Source organism: Cibotium barometz, chromosome 53 (assembly GCF_041138505.1).
Source record: "Cibotium barometz isolate CiBa-2024 chromosome 53, ASM4113850v1, whole genome shotgun sequence".
Classification (NCBI taxonomy): Eukaryota; Viridiplantae; Streptophyta; class Polypodiopsida; order Cyatheales; family Cibotiaceae; genus Cibotium; species Cibotium barometz.
In genome coordinates this window covers 4864319-4883056 of record NC_141098.1, presented here as the reverse complement: position 1 = coordinate 4883056, position 18738 = coordinate 4864319, and the positions used below count along the sequence as shown (strand labels likewise).

Below are 18738 nucleotides of genomic sequence, written 5' to 3'. Positions count from 1 at the left end.
CTGCTCTGGAACCTGTTTCCTTGACAATTTTTTCTTTAAACTTCATAAACATCTCTGGAGGAGTGCAGTTTGAAATGTACACATTATTGGAGTATGTGGCGTACTTCTGTATCCTCTTTAGTTTTGTCGCCTGCTCTTCTGAACACCCAAGACCCCTATTGTCGCGCGGAGTCTACAAGTCGAACACTGGGGTTTGCCTTAGGATTTTCTTTTCCGCCATTGGTATTGGCCTCCGCTCGACCTGTGCGGCTTCTTCATACTCTGTTGGACGTTTTGGAAGTGGGCTTTGTGTCTTTTCCACATCTGGATCTTTGGCACCCCACTTCCAGACATCGGCATTGCAGTGTTGCATTTCTACTTCAAGGGCGTTCAGCTCATTGATTATGTCCATTTCAAATTTTATGCTCTTCTCTAGTTTTTCCTTATATTCTTCTGCTTGTGTTTTGGCCTTTTCTCCGTCTTCATAGGCTTCTCTCAAAATGTCTCCATATTCCTGGGAGGATGTGGCATCCTGCAATTCCTGCTGTAATTTGTTATTTTTCTCTGCTAGCTTCTTAGCCTCCTTCTCTCTTAGTGAATTGCTTTCGAAGCTATGGCCTTCACGACTTGCACCAGGCTATGCTCCTCATTTTTAGTTTGTTTCTCCTTTCCGGAAGTGCTTGGCTTGGGGGACCCTTAGCTTGCACGCTGTTATTGTTGTTGTTGTTGATGATGTGGTTGTTTCTAATGTGGCTGCTGCTCCTTGTCTGCATCATCATCTTCACCTAGGTCATGGATGACCTTTTGAGATTTACAAGCCATTTGTTCTTGTATTTCAATCAGGGCTTCCATGGCTTGGTCCCACACCTTACTGAGTCTGGCCTTTGTTGCTTTTTATAATTGTTGTTTTAGCATCAAGCGAAAGGCACAATATCTCTTCTTCCTCCTGGTTCTTCAGGGCTTGGACCTCCGTCTGGGTGACCACCAACACTGTAGTGCTCTCCAATGCTTCTTTCAGCCCTTGGATGGTGTCGCCCCAGACCTTAGCTGGCTTTTGAGATTCTGCTAATTCTGCCCTTAGTCTTTCCACCTGATCTTGGAGCATGTTTTCTCATTGGTGAGGGTTCTGATCTTCCCTTCACTCAGCTCTTTTTGCTGGACCAAGGCCTTTTCCGCCATGGCAAACTTGTTATGCATCTCCACAATATGATAAGGCATAATATCTGTGCTTTGCTCTCCAAATCCCTGGCTTTGGCTGTAGCTTTTTTGAGCAGCTCGTGTTGTTGCTGATTCAGGGTGCACATCTAGTGAATGGTGCTTCGGGCCTTTGACTCATATTCCTCCACTGAAGTGAAAGCCTGAGAAAGAATGTTATGGGCCATAGTCATCAACCCTTTGTTCATGCTCAGAGTTGCTGAGTGGGGAGTTGCACCTCTAGTTCTCCGGGTGGCTTTGGGTTGTGGCTCGGTCCCAAGGCCAAAGTTTTGGTGGTATAAAAAGCTCTGCCCCTGCAGACATCTTTCTCTTTTGTGCTTCCTGGTGGGTTGAGAGTGTGCGTGTTTTGGCTCCTTGTGATCTTTTTTGCGATGCTCTTTCCTCCTTTCCTCCTTTCTTGGGGCATTGTCATTTTTGACTGATCAGGTTTTTTTACCCATCAATGGCCCTATCAATCGAATCTTGAATTTTTCGGGGTGCGATCCCAATGTGGAGTTGTAGACCAATACTATGTCTCCTTTCTTGAAAATTTTGTGCTTGAGATGCCTGTCAATCCAGGCTTTCCTTCTCCGCTGCACTATCTTCGTCTATTGGGAGCTCAGTTGTCTTTCTTCCTCTAAATCTAGGAGCTCCTGTATTCTGTGCTCTCGGGATTCCTCCATTGGTAGCTTCTCTTGGATGGCCACTCTTAGACTAGGCACCAAAAATTCCATGGGCATTACTTCCTCCAGCCCATAAACTAGTTTGAATGGTGTTTTCCTCATTGAGACTTTGTAAGATGTGCAGAATGCCCATAGGGCAACATCTAGCTTACGGAGTACCCTAATCCCATAGAGGAGAAGATCAGGCATGAAGCTACCCAGCACTTGGTCAAAGTGCAAATAGAAGGTGAACTTCTAGCAATCCCGACCGCACAGGAGCAAGCCCCATACCAATTTCATGATACTCTCTATGTGGTCATAGAAGTTCTGCAGGAGGTAGAGGTGTCAAAACAAAAATCGCATCCACTCCATATGAGTTTTGACTATGTCCTTTCCAATGTCATAGGTGACAACCTGGGAGTTTCACTCTAAAGGACAACAACTTGAGAGTTTCACTCTAAAGGACAACAACTTGAGAGTTTCACTCTAAGAAGGGCCCATGCATATCCAGTATACTATTGTTGGCTTTGATAGGCTACCAAGGCAAGAGAATTCACACTTTCTTTTCTTCTCAAGTTCAAAAACCTTCATTGCTCCTTCAAGGTAGCCCAGAGCCTATGGACGAACTTGAAAGATAGGGATGGAATGGAGACTAAGAGCTAGGATGGAGGAAAAACAACCACCAGACTTCTCAAATGAACCTACTACTAGGTAGGAGGTCAAAGGACCAACAACCATTGTGAAAAAGCAAGTGAACAAATTGAGTCATGACTTTGAAAGTGATGACTTTGGAAGGACAACATTTTGGGGGGTTTAAAAATCACGACATTTGGCCTATGTTTCTGCCAGTCTTTTGTGAGAAGAATGCACAAGAGAGGGTAAGCAATAGCTCCTTGCAAGCGCGCGCGCACACACACACATACACACACACACACATGAATAGGCAAGCACACAAGAGAGATGAATGGCTGAATTTTCTTATATTATCTTCTCTTCTCTACAACGATAACATAAAGATAAAAAGATAAGAGTACTTTTTATAAGGGAAAGTGCTCTCTTACTAAAACATACAAAGGTTGGTCCATAGTGCGAACCGTGACTACATGAGATGGCGCTATAACTATGCCATAACTCTATTAAACCAAAGTGGCTATCACATAGCCTGTAAACTATTTGTGGCATATCAACCATAATCTCACCAACCATGCTAGTGGCATAAGTGCAAAGTTGTCATCTTGGTGTGTCATCTATGTCTACACTAGTTGATGGGCTTGATTTCTCAACACTCCTTCTCGAGCTCAACTCCATACCTTACACTCCAAGTAAGCTCTTGAACCTACATAGATTCTCTGTACCTAATGTCTTTGTGAAGATGTCAGCTGCCTGATCGTCTATGTTGACATATACCAAATTCACATCACCTACTAGAATTGTCTCTCTCACAAAATGATAATGCACCTCGTTGTATCATGCTAGACATGATACACTAGGTTACTAGCCAAAATATGTAGCTCATGTTGTCACAATAACGTTACCAACCCTATCCATGGGTTCACCCATGTCTACAAGTAGTTTTTGTAACCAAGGTATCTCACATGTTGCCATAATAGCACCACTATACTCAACCTCTCTACTTGAAACTGTAATCGTTGAATGCTTCTTATTGCTGCTACAACTAACAATAACACTCCCAAAAGAAAACATAAACCGCTAGTAGATCTCCTATTTGAGACATTAGCAACACAATCTATAATTGTATATCCTTATATATATACATGTACTCCAGCCTTATCGAAAAGTCCATAGTGTAGTATGGACTTTATGTACCTGAGTATTCTCCTAGCTGCATCCAAGTGTGGCTTCCTCGGGGCCTGCATAAACTGAATCACCAATCCAACATCATAGCTTAAATTTGGCCCAATGATAATCATATAAATCAAACTCCCTATAATGCACCTATACAAAGTAGGGTCCTCCAAAAGATCACCTATATCTGCAACCAATTTTGTGTTCTACTCCAATGGCACTAAGATTGTCTTATAACTTATCATTCCATTCTTGGACAAAAGACAAATCCCATCACATGATCTAATTACCTCTATACCCACGAAGTATCGCACTTAAGGGAGCATCTTCACCTCATGAATGCCAACACCAATGTCTCATGTGACGTTCAAGTCATCAACATAGATGACTATTAGAACAATACCCCTATCAGTATTTTTCACATAAAGTGAAAAAGGTGATGTAGAATCATGAAATCCAATCGTGACAAGGTACTTTTATATCATGGCTAACCATGCTCTAGGTGCATGCTTCAAGCCATATGTAAGGTTCCTCCCTTTAAAAATGGGAGAAACACTTAAGATAGTCCGCTAAGTCTTATCTTGGGAAAAATTTCCTATTCATCGACACCTTGACCCTGTAGAGATTCAAGGATACGATTCATAGGTATGACCTAGCTCTATCCCGCAGGGGGAGCGTGAAGTCAAAAAACCCTTACTAAAGTCTACGCAAATGGGGGGGGGGGATTGTGAGATGTCCTTAAGGCCAAAGGCAAAAACGTGGAGAGAGCTGGGAGGGGTGGCTGCAAGCCTCTCTGTAAGTCTGTTCACACGGGGGGGGGGGGGGGGGGGGGGAGAAGAGTTAAGGACACTGGCCTCTAGCAAGAAGGGGATGGAGGAAAATTGGCTTATCTGAAAAGAGCCAAATGAGGGGGTGTGAGAGGGGTGGCTGCAAGGGCGGCTGTACTCGCAGCAAGTACGCTACACAGGGACGGACAGCGGTACGGACGGCAGCACAACAGGGCATACGCTACACAGAAATGCGTGCCGACTGAGGAGCACCCCGGGGGTTTATATAGCTGAGGGGTGAGGGTACGGGCGCTGCGCAAAGCAAGGACGAAAGGACGGTGTACCTTCAAAGGCTATGGATCAGTGGCCTGCATGGGTCTACGGGAAAGGTACGGTGTCGGTTGTCTAGGAAAGGAGTGGTACGCATGTACCTTATCTGGTCTGGGTGTCCACCTAAGGGTATGCGTAGACCATACAGTGGGCGGCCGTCCTTTGGTTCTTGGGCGGCCATTGTACGGGCGCCCTAGTAAGTGTGTACGGGCCAAATTTTTGGGGCGGGGTACCCAAATTTGGGGCGTCCGTCTCGATTTGCGTGCCGGACCGCCCCGAGGGGCGAAATTTTTTTTTTTTTGTCCGGGAGGTTCTCCTAGTTGCAGGGGTTCAGACCATTCGTCAATCGGACGTGCGGTCGTGCATTTATTAAGGTTTAAAGGTCGCCGTTTTTTAACTAAAATGATTAAAATTAGCGTGTAGGCTTGATCCGGTGTCCGTTTTGGATGCTGAAAAATCTTATATTAGGGTAAAATCATGCGCAGATTCCAAATTTGGGCTCAGAATTTGAAGATTCTAAGTTGAAATGACTCAAATAATAAAATCATTGATATTTATACCATAAAAACTCATAATTACATGGACATTTCTTTATTAGTGAAGATGGGTACGTTACATCCTTCCCCCCTTAAAGAAATCGAGATGTCCTCATCTCGTCATGAATTGGGGATAATCCTTTAAGAGTGTAGCTTCATCTTCCCAAGTTGCATCCTCTTCAGGGTAATCTTTCCACTGAACTAGATGTTCTACAAGAGTTCTATTTCGGAGTTGCCTTTCCCTAGAATCTATGATGCTACTGGGCTGTAATTCAAGGACTCCTTGAGTAGGGATTACAACTTGTTCATCATCAAGAATATGATCGAGACTGGGGACATATGGTTTTAATAAACTTACATGAAATACATTATGGACTTTGATATGGGCTGGGAGTTGGAGTTTATAGGCACTTCTTCCTAGACACTTGATAACTGTATAAGGACCACAATACCTAGGGCTGAGCTTCTTATATTTTCCAAGTGATAGAGAACTTCGTTTGGGTCGCACTCGTAGAAGAACTTTGTCTCCTTCCTTAAAGATCCTTTCAGACCTCTTGTTGTCAGCATAATGCTTTTGTCGATCTTGGGCAGCTTTAATATCCTTTTAGATAGCCTTGGTTTGTTCCTCCATTTCTTCGAGCATTTTCCTGGATGCCTCAACTCTTATGGTTGGATCAGAGAAATTTAGAGGAGACAGGCATTCTTGCCCATAGAGTGCCTTGAATGGTGACATTCCTATGCTTTGATGATAAGACGCATTGTAGGCGAATTCTACCAGAGGAAGGTATTGAATCCACCTTCTGGGTTCCCGTCCACAGTATGCTCTGAGAATGTCTTCAATTACTTGATTGACTCTCTCAGTCTGGCCATCAGTCTCTGGATGATAAGCTGTGCTAAAGCAAAGTTGAGTCCCCAGAGCTTGAAATAGAGACTGCCAGAATTTTGAGGTGAAGTCAGAATCCCGATCACTTACTATCCTTTTTGGGAGACCATGAAGTTTGAGGACTTCCTTGATGAATATTCGAGCAACATCAGAAGCTTAGAAGGTCTTCTTTGCTGGTATAAGGTGAGCTACTTTGGTAAGTAAGTCCACTACTACTAGAATGGAGTCATATCCTCCTTGAACAGTGGGGAGACTTGTGACAAAATCCATACTAATGCACTCCCACTTCATTTGGGGAATATCTAAGGGCTGAAGCTTTCCAGGCATCTTGACCCTTTCAGCTTTGATCCTTTGGCATGAGAGACATTGTTTCAAGTATCGAAGCACATCATTTTTCAAGCCTGCCCAATGAAATCTCCTTCTTACCGCATTTAATGTTTTTGCATAACCTGGGTGTCCTGCAGCAGGGCTATCATGAGCTTCATGGAGGATTAGTTTCTTTAAAGCAGGATCCTTAGGGATACATAGCCTGTGATTGAAGTAGAGGCTTCCTTCATGAGTGGAGTATCCCTTGATTAGATTCTTCTCTTTCTCTGAATGTCCCCCTTCTTCTACTAACTTTATCATCCTTTGATAATCTGGGTCATGAGATGAGACTTCTTCCACCTTGACCAGTATGGGATTATTTGGCATTGAAATTGCATTCAAGAAAGATTTGCGGCTAAGTGCATCAGCTACCACATTATCTTTCCCGGGGCGGAATTTGATGTCGAAATCATATTCTTGTAGAATTTCAATCCATCTCCTTTGCCGCATATTGAGGTTAGGCTGGGTGAAGATCCACTTTAGACTTTTGTGGTCAGTTACAAGCTGGAATTTGCCTCCCAAGAGATAATGTCTCCATAATTTGAGGCAATGAACAACTGCTAAGAGTTCCAAATCATGGGTGGCATAGTTTGCTTCATATTGCTTCAGCTTGCGGGAAGTATAAGCGACTGGTCTTCCTTCTTGGCCTAAGACACCACCAAGTGCTAAACTACTAGCATCAGTAACTACTTCAAATTCCTTGGAGAAGTCAGGAAGCTTTAAGACTGGGGCAGAAGTAATAATGACTTTCAGCTGATCAAAGCTATTTTGATGGATTGGCAGCCACACTATTTTGCAATCCTTCTTAAGAAGATCTGTCAAGGGTGCAGCTACCAAGGCATAATCTTTGATAAAAATCCTATACTAACCCGTGATTCCCAAGAATCCACGAACTTCACGAACTGATTTAGGGGGTGGCCATTCTAGAATATCCTTAACCTTGGCGGAGTCTACTGAGATGCCATCTTTGGAGACGATGAATCCAAGATACTCAATTTGATGAGTAAAGAAGGTACATTTGCTCTTCTTGGCATAGAGTTTGTGTCTGCACAGCAATTGCAGAACTCTACGCACATGCTCCTCATGCTCTTCCATTGATTTGGAGTAGATTAGGATGTCATCAAAGAAAACAAGCACAAACTCATCCAAGTACGGGCGGAATATATCTTGCATTAGGCGGTTGAAGGTTGCGGGAGCATTGGTTAACCCGAATGACATTACAGTAAACTCATAGTGGCCATAACGGGTATTGAAGGCTGTTTTGGGTATATCTGCTTCCTTGACTTTGATCTGATAGTAACCAGACCTCAAATCTATTTTTGAGAAGACTTTGGCCCCATGAAGCCTGTCAAGAAGTTCATCGATGCGAGGGATAGGATACTTATTCTTGACAGTGACTTGATTTAGCCCTCGATAATCTATGCAGAGGCGGAGAGTCCCGTCCTTCTTTTTTTGGAAAAGAACAGGTGCTCCCCACGGAGAGCTACTGGGGCGTACAAATCCTTATTCAATGAGTTGGGAAAGTTGCTCCTTAAGTTCAATGGCTTCAGGAAGGGACATTTTATAGGGAGTTTTTGAGACGGGTTGAGCTCCAGGGATCACCTCGATTTCATGGTCGACTTCTCGAGGAGGCGGTAACCCTGTAAGCTCGTCAGGGAAGATGTCAGAGAATTCTTGGAGCCAAGAGGGTTCTGTCTCCATACTAGGTTCAATGACTTTGTTGAGTTTGACTAAGAAAACTTGCTGACCCTTACGTGTCCCCTTGAGAAGATGTTTTGCCTTGACTACCCTAGACTTAGGTTTTCCTGCGATTCCCTGAACAGATATTACTTGGCCATGCTCATTTTCAAAAGTGATACTCCCCCGGTTACAATGAATGCTAGCCTTGTTTGCAACTAACCAATCCATCCCAAGGATTCCATCATAAATTCCTAGTGGCAAGACTCTAAAGTGACCATGAGTTTGCTGATTACCCAGCTCAAAATCAAGGTTTCCTATAGAGTGGCGAGATACTACTTCTTTCCCACTGGCTAACTCTACAATCATTTTTTTAGCTGTTTTTTGACTCAAGTTTAATTTTTGCAAGCACCTAGGAGAAAGGAATGAATGGGTACTGCCACAATCAATCAAAAGCTGAAATGGCTTACCGTGATGAGTGGCGGGGGCTTGGATTACACCAAATTGTTTATTCGGACCTTGGTGTTCTACTGCCGCATGGACGGTGGCACGCTCTTCTTCAGTCGTTTCCAAGGTCGGTTCTTCACTTATAACACAGGCAGTTCTAGCAACTGTTCCTCCGCGGCCTCTGCCACGGCCACTGCCTCTTGCACCTTGGTGGGTAGGGGTTCCACGGCCTTGATTTCCTCTGTTACCTTGGGGGAATGATGTTGCCATCTTGGGACAGTTGGCTCTAAAGTGTCCCGGCTCATTGCACTCAAAACACAGAGGGCCTTCTCTGGAAGAAGCAGCATACGAGCGGGGGGCAAAAGAGTTGCCTTGTCGCCCTCTGTTGTAGTAGGGAAAATTCTGTTGAGGTTTCTTGTAGGGTTGATCTCTAAGGTTTGCCTCAGGGTAAGATCTCTTTTGATTCTTCGGTTTGTTAGCCTTCATTTCTTTCACAAGGGGCTTAGCTCGTATGAGAGCATCCTGTAATGTGCTTGGCCTCATTGCTTCAAGGCGGGAATCTAGGGGTTCATTTAGCCCTTGGCAGAAACGAGCCACTTGCTGGGAAGTAGTCATAGCTGGGGCATACTTCTGAAGGGTAATGAATTTGGAATAGTAGTCCTCAAGAGTTAAGTTGCACTGTCTAAGACTAAAAAACTCATTCATCTTTATGGATTCATGGGATGGAGGAAGATATCTTTCCTTCACTGCCTGCTTGATGTCTTCCCACGTTTGAGAATGCTCGGTGACTTCCTTGTCACAGCACCACTGTTTCCACCAGAGTTTAGCATCTCCAGTGAGGCGAAACCGTGCGAGCATAGACTGATTTGCTACTCCAGTACCGGCAGCAGAGAAATAATCGTCCATCGCCTCAATCCAGACTTCAGCATCCTTCTCAACCTTTGAACCTTCTCCTTTAAAGGAGGGAGGTTGCATTTGCTTGAGCAGGAGCTTCTTTTCCTGGGTATCGGTATAAAGCGCATTGGGAAGTGGAGGGTGGTCGTCCTAGCCATCATTGTAAAAACAATTTTTAAGATTACAAAATTCATATTTGCACAACGTTTAATTTTTGGAGAGTAAAACATTGAAATTATTTTATTTCCAAATATTTACAAGGACAAGTTTTATTACAAAGATCTGAGACTAATATAATTAGTCTTATTTGACATCAAGGGAAATTCCTAGGCTTCACTATGACATAAGGGTAGAGCGGTCCACATACGTGAAATATGGGGGTTCCGCTGTAGTTTCTAAGACTCTAAAAACTGATGGTAAGGGTGGTAAACTCTGGATTGGGGTAGATCCCAACACCGCTACTCTATCAGCAGGTAAGACCTGCATCACTTTGTCATACACCCAACGATCCTGAGGTATGCGAACCCCATCTATAGTCACCGAGGTGTCGGCCCTGGGGGTACCGACAAACCAAAATAAGCGGATCATCTTCAGCTTCTCAATCCAACGAATCCGCTTAAGGTCGATGGTGGGGTTCCCAGTCTGATCTGCTCGGATGAAGAAGTATCTCGGCCCACGACTCCAGAAATCTCTGCCCCATCCTCTCTGAATACGAGAGAAATGAGGGAGGGATATCTTCTCTAATATCTGCACCATGGTGTCGCGGAACTCGAAATTCGAGGAGTGACTAGCAGTCTCGAAGATGCATTAGAAAACTAGAAATTTGGAGTAGGCATCTTCCTCTTCCTACAATCATTCAAACATCAATTTAACTTATTTGTTTAAGTAGGATATCTTTACTAATTAGCATTACGTTAGGTAAAACATTTATTACAAAACAGTCCTTAAACTGCAATTCCTAGGAGCCAAACTTGCTCTGATACCAATTGTAAGGTTCCTCCCTTTAAAAATGGGAGAAACACTTAAGATAGTCCGCTAAGTCTTATCTTGGGAAAAATTTCCTATTCATCGACACCTTGACCCTGTAGAGATTCAAGGATACGATTCATAGGTATGACCTAGCTCTATCCCGCAGGGGGAGCATGATTTTCTAAACATCAAATCATCCATAGGGCAATTGATCAAAAATTGGGCAACTACTAGACTTGATTTCTAGAGACAACGCTTTTTTCCTCATCTTATGCAAGGCACAGCCGCTGACCTAGTCTTCTAGAATAGAGTTGCCCAAGAACCTAACTATCTAACGTAGGGCTTTCACTTAATCTGTTGGAAAGCTACCCGACTAATCGGATCCACCCGTCCGTAGGATGGTGCCGTCAGGGCATTCCATCCTCCCACTTTCCACCCTACTCACGCATCAATTTGTTTTCTAATTAATACTACCACACTGTTTGACATAAACAAACATATTCCTTAATTAGGGCCCTTCTTCATAGGGTTCGTTATAACAGCCTTCTTACACAATACAATCATACCAAAGACAAGATGCAATTATATAAAAAGTTTATACATGAATCCATTTCCATACAAGCCAATCCGGCTCTCTTATTCTTATTCTGCCGATGATCTAAAATTCGGCCTTCCAGCCTCTACATGCTGGGCAAAACCCTACGGGACCATACACCTCATCGTCGGCCGCTGGCGAGGACTCAAGCCGGCCTGTCGCCCTCTCAGGCTCCATCGCTCGATCCTCCCGCCCCTCAGAGGGATGTCTGCACACTAGGGTGGGCTTATTTACCGCACTAGCCTGGGCCCTCAGAACTAGGCAGCCTCATAATCTCTCGCCTCAATCGGCGATCCTTATTCTCCCAAAGGTATGAGGGATACCTTGGGCCATTCCCGGGCTTTGCTAATGACGCCGCCCGGCTACACAAGTACGGAACGGAGTTAGCGTTGAAGCCAAAAAAAATCTTGAATTCCAAAGATAACAACTTCAATGCAATTTTCTAAGTATAGCATTCACAATTCATGAAGATAGCAATTTCAACGCAATTTATCGAAAACAACATCACATAATTCGTAATTTCATATAATTTTTATGTCCTCATTTTAAAAGAAAAAAGACACCATTCATTAATACTAATTTAAGGAAAAAATCTCTTCTTTTGAAAATTAACCAAGCTAACCTGGCCACCGTTTCCTTGAGGGGCTTGAAAAGGGAGGACTGGAGCCGCATTGGGCGCATCTCCCTCCATCTCGTTGTTACGTGCCCCTCTTGAGGCGATATTTTGTCGTCTCCGAGATGAGGCCATCTTAGGCGTCGCCTTGTAGAGCTCGCTGCTGCGATCGAAACGCTTCAGTCGGATCTGAATTCCGAGCTTGTTTGCTCACCGTACGAGCAAAAGAATATGGCGCACGAACCCTCGCTTAAGTCAAAAAACCCTTACTAAAGTCTACGCAAATGGGGGGGGATTGTGAGATGTCCTTAAGGCCAAAGGCAAAAACGTGGAGAGGGCTGGGAGGGGTGGCTGCAAGCCTCTCTGTAAGTCTATTCACACGGGGGGGGAGAAGAGTTAAGGACACTGGCCTCTAGCAAGAAGGGGATGGAGGAAAATTGGCTTATCTGAAAAGAGCCAAATGAGGGGGTGTGAGAGGGGTGGCTGTACTTGCAGCAAGTACGCTACACAGGGACGGACAGCGGTACGGACGGCGGCACAACAAGGCATACGCTACACACAAGTGCGTGCTGACTGAGGAGCACCCCGGGGGTTTATATAGCTGAGGGATGAGGGTACGGGCGCTGCGCAAAGCAAGGACGAAAGGACGGTGTACCTTCAAAGGCTATGGATCAGTGGCCTGCATGGGTCTACGGGAAAGGTACGATGCGGTTGTCTGGGAAAGGAGTGGTACGCATGTACCTTATCTGGTCTGGGTGTCCACCTAAGGGTACGCGTAGACCATACAGTGGACGACCGTCCTTTGGTTCTTGGGCGGCCATTGTACGGGCGTCCTAGTAAGTGTGTACGGGCCAAATTTTTGGAACGGGGTACCCAAATTTGGGACGCTCGCCTCGATTTGCGTGCCGGACCGCCCCGGGGGGCGAAATTTTTTTTTTTTTGTCCGGGAGGTTCTCCTGGTCGCAGGGGTTCAGACCGTTTGTCAATCGGACGTGCGGTCGTGCATTTATTAAGGTTTAAAGGTCGCCGTTTTTTAACTAAAATGATTAAAATTAGCGTATAGGCTTGATCCGGTGTCCGTTTTGGATGCTGAAAAATCCTATATTAGGATAAAATCGCGCGCAGATTCTAAATTTGGGCTCAAAATTTGAAGATTCTAAGTAGAAATGACTCAAATAATAAAATCATTGATATTTATACCATAAAAACTCATAATTACATGGACATTTCTTTATTAGTGAAGATGGGTACGTTACACCATACAAGGCTTTACACAACCTACAATCAAAATCTAGGTGTGCATGGTCCTCATATCCTAGTGGCTACAAACAAAGTCTTGGTGTGCATGGTCCTTCCCGGTGGCTGCACCATGTAGACCTCCTGTAAATCATCATGTGAAAAAACATTCTTTACATCCATTTGATGTAAAGAACATCCCTTAGCTATAGCCATAGCAATGATTGCTCTCACGGTTGCCATCCTAGCAATCGGGCTGAAAGTCTCCTCATAATAATACCATAGATTCTATGCACATTCTTTGGCTACCGATCTTGTCTTGTACCTTATAGTAATGCCATATGTTTTGCACATTCATTGGCTACCAATCTTGCCTTGTACCTCAGAGATCCTATCTGAAGTTTGCTTTACTTTGCAGACCCACTTGGATCTAATTACCTTCTTTTTCTTAGGCAAAGGCATCAAATACCATGTCTCATATACATAAATGCAACCATCTCTTCATCCATGGCATCTTCCCAAGGGCGATGATGCTCTGTGATGATGGCGTGACCGTCTTGGTATGGCCCATTTGCATGTCTTCCTTACCTCCATAACTTGATCATTCCAAGTTTCCATTGCTCTGCTTGCAAGAGTGTGAGATCATCACTTAGATATTATCTATCTTCGCGGAGCGAAGCCACCCTCTTTGCCGAACATGTTTCCATGTCCTTGAATTTGAGGAGCAAAGTCCTCTTCCTAGTGAGGTCCTTACCCACTCGCCAAACGTCCATGAATGGGGTTCCAATAATGCCCATTTGGAGGTGGCATCGATTTCTTTCTTCATCCTGCCATGGTCCGCTTGGATTTCGGTTTTTGTGTCCTTTCGGTGTAGCTTCTCCATTATTTCCTTCTTCATTGTTTGAAGCTCTTGGTGGAGCGTTGAGAGAGAGGAATTTGGCTACCTTGTTGCAGCCAGACCATTATGAGGCTACACCATTATTTCTTCCTCCATTACTTGAAGCTCTTGGTGGAGCGTTAAGGCACTCATCCATATGCATCTTGTCAGAATCGGCCTGACTTAGTCTTGTTAGACAAACAGAATTGAATGGTAGCTGCATGTCTCTGGGATGAAAAAAACCCCTTCCCCAGCCACTTTTGTTATATTAGTCCCATCCATGCACCCAAAAGGAAGATGCCAACAGACCTACTGTTAAAAGATAACCCGGTTTCCCCTCAATTAAGGACATTATCGGTTGAGGGACCCAGCATTCATTACACTGTCTTGAACAAGGAGCCAGTCTGCTCTAGCCTGCAGCCAACAATCCTTCCTAAAACTAAAATGCAAGTGCCTCCTGTCAATTCTGTGCCTCCATTCAAAACATGCTGTGTGCCAATTCTTGCATAGAGAATTATCCAACTAATGTTTCTTCAAGCATACATATGTATATTAACTCCCACACGACAAAGGAGTGAAGCTGATCTATAATTCCATATTTACTAAGATGGTTAGGCACCCTCCATAGCCCTGATTGTTCCAAGTGACCAAGCGAGTAGGGTGATGTTTTGAAAGGCCTACAAGAATGGGTGGTTCCAGTCCAGCCTAGACCCAGCTCTTGTAATAAAATACTAAGCACTAGCCTGAACTCAGAAGGGGATAGCCCCAGAATCAGCTTGCCAGGAGCAAAGTGAGTGCTGGATAGCTTAGCTTGTCACAAGCAAAGACAGCTTGTGTTAGCTAACTAGCTTTGCAAGAGACTGATTTCCTTGGAAAATGGCAACTGAGAACGACTCCCTATGATTAAGGGTGCGATGCAGTTACTCCCCGAAAGTAGACGAAAAAGGACCAGGGCAAGCCATGGGAAGACCTTTCCTGTGAGGAAAAGAAATGACGGAAGGCAGCCACAAGCCGTTTTTCTCTGGGAAAGGACAACCCTCACCATTCACAGCTGTCAGGGTTGACGGGAGGCGGCGCACACGCTTGACACATCAGCAGTCTGAGGAATGAAGGAATTGACAACAATGCACAGGGCCTCCAGATTCTGACGCATTGTCAGCCATGCACGAAATATTTTAGACGAATTGTCCAGATCTGTTAGACATTACATTACAAGGACACTTGACTGTATATCTTGATACGTTTTCCGTCAACCCAATACTGGTAAACGGGAAGATAGTCAGTTGCTGTACAAAAAGATTCTAGAGGTTATCAACTAATGGAAAATGAACTCACACTCATACATCATAACATAGGAGACCGGTCTTTTCTCTGATATCAAAAGAGCACTTCTTGCCACCAGCTTAGAGGTGTCAATTTTTCATGTCACATCATTGGTTCTTACATTCAAGTGCATGAAGTCCAGCACCAAGACTCAAAAATCTTGAGAAATGCAACAGGCTGAAAACCATCTTGTGTGCGACTAATTTAACTATGAGGTCAAAAACATATGCACATGCTTGATGATACACATGCATTACATAGATATTTCATGCTAAAGCACTGCTTAAGCTTCCAACAGCACGCCATGGAGAACTTTTATTTTGACACTCCTACTCATACAAGAGGCTATAAGTGATCTAACAGTAGTTACACCTGCACTGGCTCGTCCAACCTTGTGGCTGTTATGTACACCTGACATTTTATAATAGTGTTTTCCACCCGAAAACCTGGCATGACTGTAAAGCCCACCTTTGGTCTCACACAAGGAGCACTCACATCTATTTCCATCATTTGTACAATGCTTTCCATGTACAGAGGTGAAAAATCTGTATCCCGTTTTACTTGAAAGATGCGAGCATTGGGCTTGAAGGAGAATGCCAGCTTGTGCAGCACCCACATTGCCCTAGCAAGTTTTAGAAAACTAAGGTAAAATTGGCTACCAGGATGAGTACCACTTGACACTTGTTTTCTGTGCTCAATGTTTCCAAAGAATGATTCTTCCATCTTAGGGTGAATCAAATCTAGAAACTTTTTCAAGCAATATTTGGCAAATAAGCTCTCTGGTTTGGCAAAAACTGTCTCTGCAGGGTCCCTTGTTCTCAACTCTTGAAATTCCTTGAAGCATTGTTGTCTGCCATGGTCAGGACTAGGAGTTGATGGAAGGCTCTCACCACTGATGTGGAAATTCTCGCTCTCAAAACCATTCAGCATGCGGTGGGAAACATAGGATTCAAACACAAACTTCTTGTGCGTCCTTCGCAGATAGCTGATTCCTGACTCAATAGAATTAGCTGCAGCATCCAAATCCCACTGTGCCGTTTTCATAAGAGAAATCAGCAGCTTTGAGAAGGCCCTCGAGGCTTCTGATGCTCCCAGTACAGCAGATTCAAGCAGCTGTGGAGTGGGTGAAGTATCATTGTTGGAGAAATTCACAAGAGAGTCTCTTGCCAGCCTCTGCTCTAACCTCTTTACTCGCCTTTCTAGCTTCTCCTTTTTAAGCGTGGTCTGTGCAAGCATATCCTTCAAACTCTCCATGGCCACATCTTTCGTCTGAATCTCAGAGTGGAAGTTGCTGACGACTCCTTCATAAGATGTCGGAATCTTTTCCTTGCTCTCCACCTCTGCATGTGCTTCAGATACTTCTTCTCGAACATGACCCAAACAAGTTGTAGCCAGTCGTTTCCTATAAGATTGCTTCAATTCAGAGAGCCTTTTTAGCTCGGCAATCACGGCTTCATCTGCGAGCTGCAGTTTGCCCGCATCATAAGGCACATGTGCAGACTGAAGCTGCATATAGGCATTCTTCAGAGAGGAAACAGTGGAGAAGATGCTGGAGATTAGGGCTTCCATTGCATGAACTTTAAGAGGAAGCTGGCTCTGATCTGCTGATGATGGAGATGACAAAGATTGCTGACTTTCAGCATCTGCATATTCTGCATCGATGGATGATGTAGAGATGGTGCTACTCCCATTAGAAGTGAGTGTTTCGCTCACTCCTGGGGAATCCTCCCATGCGGCAGCCACTGCAACGGCCTTGTGCAAGAGCTTCCCATTGGGAAGCCTGGTTCTGTGGGACCGGGCAGGAATCTCCTTGCCATAGCCATTTCCATTTCCATTATGTGAAGTGTGTTTAATTGACTCCATTTCACTATGAGCGGGAGTCGCCAGGAAGCTTTCCTGCAGTCATGTGAATGTACGGCAAGGTGAGAAGATGCATGCATACAGTTGTACGAACATGCCAGGCATGCAGACCTCATGACAGCAAGATGACAGACATGCGGAGATTAGTGTTGTCCACACATGGCAGACATGACGTGTGTGGAGAAAACAAATAAAGGGCATGCAATTAAGTACGTTGTACATAAATTGGCATCTGAAAGTGCCTCTGGATTGTGGCCAAAACTTGTACTTGAGCAGAACTCTCTTACCTAAGAGCAGAACTTGTGACTGAATGTGTTGCTAGACCATGCGATAACTGTACTACGAGAGAGCTCTCAGCACAGCAGAGCTAATGATACTTTGCTTTCGTCCGGTCGCAAAACCCAGAAGTGCACCTCCTTGTGAATCCTAGATTGAACAGAAGACACACAAACCTTCTTGCTCAATTGAGCTCCAAGCTTTAGCTATGGCGGTGCTTCTATGAAGTCGGAACTTATTTAAAAAACGAAACGGATGGTGGCGAAAACAGAGAAAGAGAGAGCTTACCAAGCGGGTGGGAGGAGCAAGGAGCGACAGGGCAACCGATTGAGGAGGCAATGATGGTTCCTTCTCATGGCAGAGAGGGGGCAGGAAAATTAGGGTTGGGGGCCGAAAGAGGGCAAGAGCTAGGGTTGGTATTTAGGGGTAGGATTAGACTGTACAGACTCCGGACTCCGGAGGGCGTCGTTGGAGAGATCGAAGCCTGTATTGGGCGAAAAGGACACGAAAACTCCCGCCGTCCCACGTGGCCAACCAGAAGGTCATCTGGGCCCTACGTGGCAGATGTATATGTGTCGATAGGACTGCCTATGTGGCTCCTGTTGTCCACCTGTGGCGCATCTGCCAGCGTGGCCCTCAACTGTGGGCCCAGTGGCGCCGAAAGTCTCGTAACGCCCCCAAAAATAAACCTATATGTATAATATTCATATATAAATAAATAAATATATATATATATATATATGTGGTATGTATAAATTTAGCTGTCCGGCACTCATAATGCGTGGCCCATTTTGTTAAGAACTCGATTACTCTTATTCCCATGATCTCAGCCCTCAAACGAGTTGGATAGCATTGACATTGTGCATATAAAAAGTTAACTGACACCATTTTGAATGAACCAAGAATTCCTAACCATACAAGTGTGCAGCCACCCTTAGTCCTACTATGTAGAACCAACCAAAGGCCTTTCTAACGTGATAGATAGACACCATTTTGCATGAATCAAGGTTTCCTATGGTGGCAACAACCATACAAGTGTGAAGCCACCCTTAGTCCTACTTTGTAGAGCCAACACAAAGCCTTTCTAAACTAGACACATGTGCATGCATGCTTGTGTGTGTGTGTGTGTGCACGCGCGTGCGTGCAGGCATGCGTATGTGCATGCACATGAGAGAGAGAGAGAGAGAGAGAGAGAGAGAGAGAGAGAGATTTGGTGGTATGGGGGAAGGCTCCTTGTAGCCATTTTTCTCCTAAAGAGTGATGATTCATAACCAATCCTAGAAAGTGACGAGCATAACAACCACTCTCCTCACTTACAAGGACGTGACAATGCTCTCTCTCTCTCTCTCTCTCTCTCTCTCTCTCTCTCTCTCTCTCTCTCACACACACACACACACACACACACACACACAAATAGGCCTTCTATTGTATAGCCATGTGATTGGTAG

The 18738-nt window shown here is 44.5% G+C and overlaps 1 protein-coding gene across 1 annotated transcript; it reads right to left on the bottom strand.

Annotated features, from left to right (window-relative positions):
* Positions 1-15118: 15118 nt before the first annotated feature.
* Positions 15119-17760, bottom strand: LOC147608216 (protein GRAVITROPIC IN THE LIGHT 1-like). The gene is made up of 3 exons (XM_086789015.1): positions 17579-17760; positions 17302-17440; positions 15119-17050 (listed from the first exon to the last, which is right to left on the bottom strand). Exon 3 carries the CDS (start codon positions 17015-17017, stop codon positions 15521-15523), a length of 1497 nt encoding a protein of 498 aa, XP_086645141.1. The 5' UTR covers positions 17018-17050; positions 17302-17440; positions 17579-17760; the 3' UTR covers positions 15119-15520.
* Between the last annotated feature and the right edge of the window lie 978 nt (positions 17761-18738).